Genomic DNA, 2,997 nt, shown 5'->3' with positions numbered 1-2,997 from the left:
TTATTTCTTCATCCATAATATACATTTCCAGTGAACTAAATTGTCTATAATTAATACAGTTCGTCCTTAGCTGCTGTAAAACGTAAATGTATTAAAACAGATTTTGTAAACAATATATTTGTATTTATTCAATTTAATAATATTGTAATAAAATAAGTCACATCTATTATGAAGAATCTTTATCATCATCGTCATCTTTTTCATCATCTTCATTATCACTAAAGTCACTATAATCGAAATCAGAATCGTTCTCTTCGTCATCAACTTTGAGCGCGTTAAGCTTCTTCACGAGTTCCTCCTTCTTCATTGGTGCAGTTTCGTTCGTGTCCTGAGTATCGTCAGATTTCTTTTTATTCATATATCGGATGAATGTTCTACGTTTGCGCTCAGACAGCGTCTGGAGCATTTGTTTGAGCTCCAGGTCCATCTTCAGTTCTTCATTCTTGCTTGGTGCCCTCGGCACGATTTCCTTTGACTCCAGACACTTGGTGCAAATTTTATGTTTCTTACCGCAATCCGAGCACAGAACGGTGTACGCCTTTTTCACCTTCTTCTCCTCACATTTGACGCATTTCTTAGCCTGCGTTAGAGGTTTGTACTTCTTGTATTTGATCTTCCACTCGATGACTGCCCTGCACTTCTCGCACACCTCCGACACCTGAATTGCATTTAACTTCTTCGTCTTGTGGCTCGTGTCATGCAGATTGTTCTTGTAAGCTACGCGGTTTTGGTACTTCTGTGGTCTCGTCCGCGATCCGTTACCAGACTGCGTACTCATCTATAGAAAATACAAAGAAATACAGACAAAGAAAACGATTAAAAATAACATTATGCAAATAATTTTATTTTATAATTAAAATAAACGACGACTACAATCAATAAACTCCGGTAAGTATGCTCTTCGCATTGACATCCAACAATTTGCTATCCCAAAACCGATTTTCCTCGTTCTTCTGTTCCACGAGGTTCTTTAAACTCTCGTAATCGGAGGTAACCACGTCCGAAGCCTCGCTACCCGCAATCACCGAGCTGAACGTCTGGTTGTATATGATCTGACCGATCCTCTCCACCAGCATCCTGTACTTCTCGAACTCCAATTTCAAATCGTTCGCCTCTACTCTGTACTTGGTCAAATCGTCCCAATGCTTTCCAATTGGATCCACGTTCATGCCAGTCACTGTGATCTCGATCTGCTTCGCCACGCAATGCTGGTACTGCTCACAAATTTCCTCAATGCAAGCATTCAGTGTCTGAATCAGTTCCCTAATAGCTTCATCACTCTTTGAACAGGCAGACTTTACCTCACTCGAGAACCTCAAGTTGCTCAAATCTAAATCCTGCACAAAGTCTTCCTTTACATCCGGCAAATCAATATTCAGCAGCTGGGCCGAGCTCAAAGTCAGAAAAGTCTTCTTGACAACCCTGAAGCTGGGCGCTCGGACCAGAGGCAGTTTAAGCAGGAGTTGCTTCCACATGTTAATTTACAAATGTCCACATATAAAACCTGAAATCCTTTCATTTGAGTTTCAAGGGGCAAAGGAAATTTAGACACACTTCCATCAAACAATTTTGACACAGCTGACAAACGAAATATCATCAATCCCAAAATTGCAATGTTTTTATCATTATTGTTTATGCTGTCATCTGGAAAACATAACCTTAAAGAGGCACGTTTTTTAACTGTTCTTCTACTTGTAGATTAAATAACCTCTGTTGCTGTGATTCCAGTTGTTTTATCTTTCGGTATATTAGTTTAAGATGAGCGTCAGCAAGATTTATCAAACTTTCCTGAGGAAGTTCCCAATCTTGTCTCAGGCCGTCCAGGCGGGAGCTTTGATGGGAGCGGGCGATTTCATAGCGCAGACGGTCGTTGAGAAGCGCCCCATGAAAGATTATAGCCTGCAGAGGACGGCACAGTTCACGTCCATTGGGTTTTTCATTGCGGTAAATAAATAAAATGATACGAATAATCAACTCACCTTTGAGAAATTGGTAAACAATCGTTAAATAACCATGGATTCAGTTATATTTTTTGAAGAACTGATACAATCAGAGCAGTTCTTTTAACGTGGATACGTTTTGTGTATTTATTTCAAATTGTAGGTTAAACTTGAGATGAGTTATGCAACCAGATGTGCTTTATTTTGAAGGGACCAACACTGACGGTCTGGTACGGGTTTCTGGCTAAGCGCTTCGGATCCGTTGGTGGTGGATCCGTGGCTCTGAAGAAGATGGCCTGCGATCAGCTGCTTTTCGCTCCTTGTTTCATAGTGGTCTTCTTGACTGCTCTAGGTCTCGTCCAGCGCAAACCCCTGGATTCAATTCAGAAGGACATCACAAGAGATTACAAGGATATCTTGATAACAAACTACAAGCTTTGGCCTCCCGTTCAACTCGTGAACTTTTGTTTCGTTCCGCTCCAATATCAAGTCCTCCTCGTACAGTTTGTCGCTTTGGTCTGGAACACCTACCTCTCTTGGAAAACTCAATCGTCGCATTAGATTATTTTAGTTTAGATTTAAGTTTAAATTAAATATAAAATAAACAATAATCATTACTTACCCTCCCTCTTGAATAATTACTTAGATATGCAATGAGAATAAAGTATTTATGTTCGAAATTAAAACAGACATCTTTGTAGACTTTTCGAACTTTCATAATATTTATTTTAATTTATACCATATATATTTTTTTTTGTACATACATTTTTCTCTGGAATACACGAAGATAGAGGAAATCGGAACATACAATAAATAAATAAATTTACCCGTTGAAATAAAAACGAATTGAAGATTAACCATTGGACATAAAATTCGTTGTCTTATGTCCGCCTTTCTCTCGTTTCCACGAAAAAAAAGGGGAACGAAGATGCAATAAGTAAAAAAACTGGAGTAGTTTTAACTTGTTTCTGTAATACTGAAATAGGCCACAGTGTAAAAGTCATTATATAAATAGTTAGATATTCGGGGAACAACTAAATTAGGAACGGAAATTATA

At 38.6% G+C, this 2,997-nt stretch overlaps 2 protein-coding genes across 2 annotated transcripts; one reads left to right on the top strand and one right to left on the bottom strand.

The window, feature by feature from the left end:
• Positions 1 to 135: 135 nt before the first annotated feature.
• LOC108556401 (uncharacterized protein C9orf85 homolog) lies at positions 136 to 2,144 on the bottom strand. Its single transcript, XM_017912514.1, has 2 exons — positions 1,980 to 2,144; positions 136 to 778 (listed from the first exon to the last, which is right to left on the bottom strand). The coding sequence occupies exon 2, from the start codon at positions 776 to 778 to the stop codon at positions 167 to 169; it is 612 nt and encodes a 203-aa protein (XP_017768003.1). The 5' UTR covers positions 1,980 to 2,144; the 3' UTR covers positions 136 to 166.
• Positions 1,652 to 2,613, top strand: LOC108556402 (protein Mpv17). Its single transcript, XM_017912515.1, has 2 exons — positions 1,652 to 1,944; positions 2,151 to 2,613. The coding sequence occupies exons 1-2, from the start codon at positions 1,759 to 1,761 to the stop codon at positions 2,499 to 2,501; spliced, it is 537 nt and encodes a 178-aa protein (XP_017768004.1). The 5' UTR covers positions 1,652 to 1,758; the 3' UTR covers positions 2,502 to 2,613.
• The last annotated feature ends 384 nt before the right edge of the window (positions 2,614 to 2,997 follow it).

Source organism: Nicrophorus vespilloides, unplaced genomic scaffold (assembly GCF_001412225.1).
Source record: "Nicrophorus vespilloides isolate i.1.1-1 unplaced genomic scaffold, Nicve_v1.0, whole genome shotgun sequence".
In the NCBI taxonomy this organism is placed as follows: Eukaryota; Metazoa; Arthropoda; class Insecta; order Coleoptera; family Silphidae; genus Nicrophorus; species Nicrophorus vespilloides.
Note: the sequence above shows the minus strand (reverse complement) of the source record. Positions and strands in the feature narration are given on the sequence as shown.